Source organism: Haplochromis burtoni, unplaced genomic scaffold, assembly GCF_018398535.1.
Source record: "Haplochromis burtoni strain Fernald_Lab_line unplaced genomic scaffold, NCSU_Asbu1 Contig_65, whole genome shotgun sequence".
Lineage (NCBI taxonomy): Eukaryota > Metazoa > Chordata > Actinopteri > Cichliformes > Cichlidae > Haplochromis > Haplochromis burtoni.
This window is the reverse complement of record NW_024582426.1, coordinates 1,310,923-1,313,566: the sequence shown is the minus strand read 5'-3', so window position 1 is coordinate 1,313,566 and position 2,644 is coordinate 1,310,923. Positions and strand designations below refer to the sequence as shown.

General features: G+C 37.3%; 1 protein-coding gene across 1 annotated transcript in view; it reads left to right on the top strand.

The window, feature by feature from the left end:
- Positions 1-2: 2 nt before the first annotated feature.
- The window catches only part of LOC102313729 (vacuolar protein sorting-associated protein 4B), a gene marked incomplete at its 5' end in the record, with an annotated part of 8,151 nt that continues 5,509 nt past the window's right edge, over positions 3-2,644 (top strand). The window contains 3 exon segments of the mRNA XM_042221376.1: positions 3-75; positions 1,399-1,510; positions 1,612-1,756. Of these exon segments, the coding sequence (XP_042077310.1) occupies positions 55-75; positions 1,399-1,510; positions 1,612-1,756 (278 nt within the window).

Sequence of the window (2,644 nt, the reverse complement as noted above, 5' to 3'; positions counted from 1 at the left end):
TGACGGTTTTATTTAAAGTCAAATACTAAACTTTGACCGACAGAAAAACATCTAATGGCGGGCGGTAATTTACAGGTAAGTGGCAGACATTTACTAACAATGATTACATAAGACTGCCCAAATCAAAGAGATGTTAACTCGGCTTTTAATAAACTCAGCCTTTTATTAAATAAGCAACTAGGGATTTTATATTGTATGAATGTCTAATTTAGAGACTAACAATAAGCCAACTTGAATGTATTTAGCCATAAATTCAATTATAAGTAATGGAAAAAAACAGGCACTACTGCGTAAGGAGTGTAAATCACTACTAATGCTTCATAGATGAAGAAACTCTAACAATATTTAGTTGGGGCTTTATTGTCCCATAGTGAAACATATTTTCTAGCTGTTTTCCCTTTTCCAGTGATGAAAAGTAGGAAAGTAAAGAACTAAATTACTTTATTTACATAAAAGTTAGCTTTTTGCTACTTTGTTTCTGTCTCAGGCAATTTAAATGGGCAGAGTTGTACTTTTTACAATTAGAAAACAATGTATAACTTAAACTGTGCAGGTAATTGTTGCTATGGATAGCAAAAACAACAAAAACAAAACTTGGCTCATTGTTTAAGCTGTCCATGCAAGTCACAGAAGTAGCTTTAATATCCCCCAAATTACCCAGTATTTCACAAACAGAACAAATATGATGTACAAGGAGGCCTGTATGTGTATAACATTTATGTAATCATTTTCTTGTTTTCTTGTTTTTTGGCCCTGAGGTGTTTCTAGTAAGACCCCACCCACTGGATGGAACAGCCTAGACTGAATGATCAATATAGAATAATTATGTCTAATTTTAAAATGCTGCATATGTAATCACAGGACACCACAATTTAGAATTTTAATTTATGGTGTTAGTAATACTTTTGAATACTATCTTTTTAAAGTGTATTTTATAATTAAAATGGTAAATGGTAAATGGCCTGTATTTGTATAGCGCTTTACTAGTCCCTAAGGACCCCAAAGCGCTTTACACATTCAGTCATCCACCCATTCACACACACATTCACACACTGGTGATGGCAAGCTACATTGTAGCCACAGCCACCCTGGGGCGCACTGACAGAGGCGAGGCTGCCGGACACTGGCGCCACCAGGCCCTCTGACCACCACTAGTAGGCAACAGGTGAAGTGTCTTGCCCAAGGACACAACGACTGAGGCTGTTGGAGCCGGGGCTCGAACCAGCAACCTTCCGATTACAAGACAAACTGCCAACTCTTCTCCACGATCGCCCCACCATGCTAAACAACTTACCGGCATATATGACCAAACAAGAAGCACAAACAAGAACCAAAAAAATTCATATAAGTTCTATAAATGTGTAATAAATCCTTCTGTTTCATCTTGTTTGTTTTCAGAAAGCCATAGATTTGGCCAGCAAGGCCGCAGAGGAAGACAAGGCCAAAAACTATGAAGAGGCCCTCAGATGTTATCAGCACGCAGTGCAATACTTCCTTCATGTTGTGAAGTGTGAGAAACTTGTACCACTGTTAGATTTGTACATCCTTTTTGCTGTTTTAAACTCCACTTCGGTTCCGCATGAATGATCTAAGTCAGTTTTTGCGTTGCAGATGAGGCCCAAGGCGATCGGGCGAAGCAGAGCATCAGGGCAAAGTGTGCTGACTACCTGGACAGAGCTGAGCAACTGAAGCAATATCTGAAGAAGAAAGAGAACGCTCCTCCAGCCAAACCCGTCAAAGAGTCTGGTGACAAAGGGTAGGAGCAATCAATAAATCTGAGTCCATTTCCCAATGTTTGTTGCTTTGTTTACAGTTTAGACTTTGTTCTGCAGGCTGGGTAATTTCCTGAAAGGAAAGTTAAATGTAATTTGGTCTGAATAATGGACAAAGTTGAGAGTTATTGTTAGTTGCCTTGAAATTCTATGTGCAATTTTTTTAACGGACTGAGACAGAGATCAGTTTAAATGTGTACAAATATATATCCATTTATTTATTAAATTTAAAGTTAGCTCTGTGACAGATATTTTAAAATGTTTTTGCGTCATTGTAAATTCAGCGGACTTTCTTTGAGTCTTAAACTTTACTCTCACAATCGTTCGCTCAGAAGCACATTGCTCAATCTGCATCCACTTTGCGGATTTAATCAATAAAAACAAGCAAAGTTATTGGAACAGTTGTTCAACAGTAAATACTTATGTATAACACTTAACGCGTAAATAAACCATTTTAATGAATCCCTTTCCAGTCAGCAGATGCATTTAATGAACATTTAATGCAGCTGAAGCAGGAACATCTGTAAACCAGCCTGTATTTATCTATAAATGGATGAGTAAGTCCCATTTAATGAGGTGTCAACAGCGTTTTTATACTGCATGAAAAATGTTTCATTCAGTTCATTAAACCTTTCCATTCAGCTGAAGGCAGCAGAACATGTATGTTAATGAATTTGAAGCCTCTGAATTTTTATTTATTATTTATCTGTTGAAGTGTTGCTCTGATAATTTGCATGACGATCCACTTACCTTTACAGTTGTTAAATCACCTGCAGATGTCAGCCGGTTGCTATAACTTAATCACACTCACTTGTATACACATCAGACAGGTTGTTCTACCAGTTATGCTTTATTATTGAAATGCATTACAT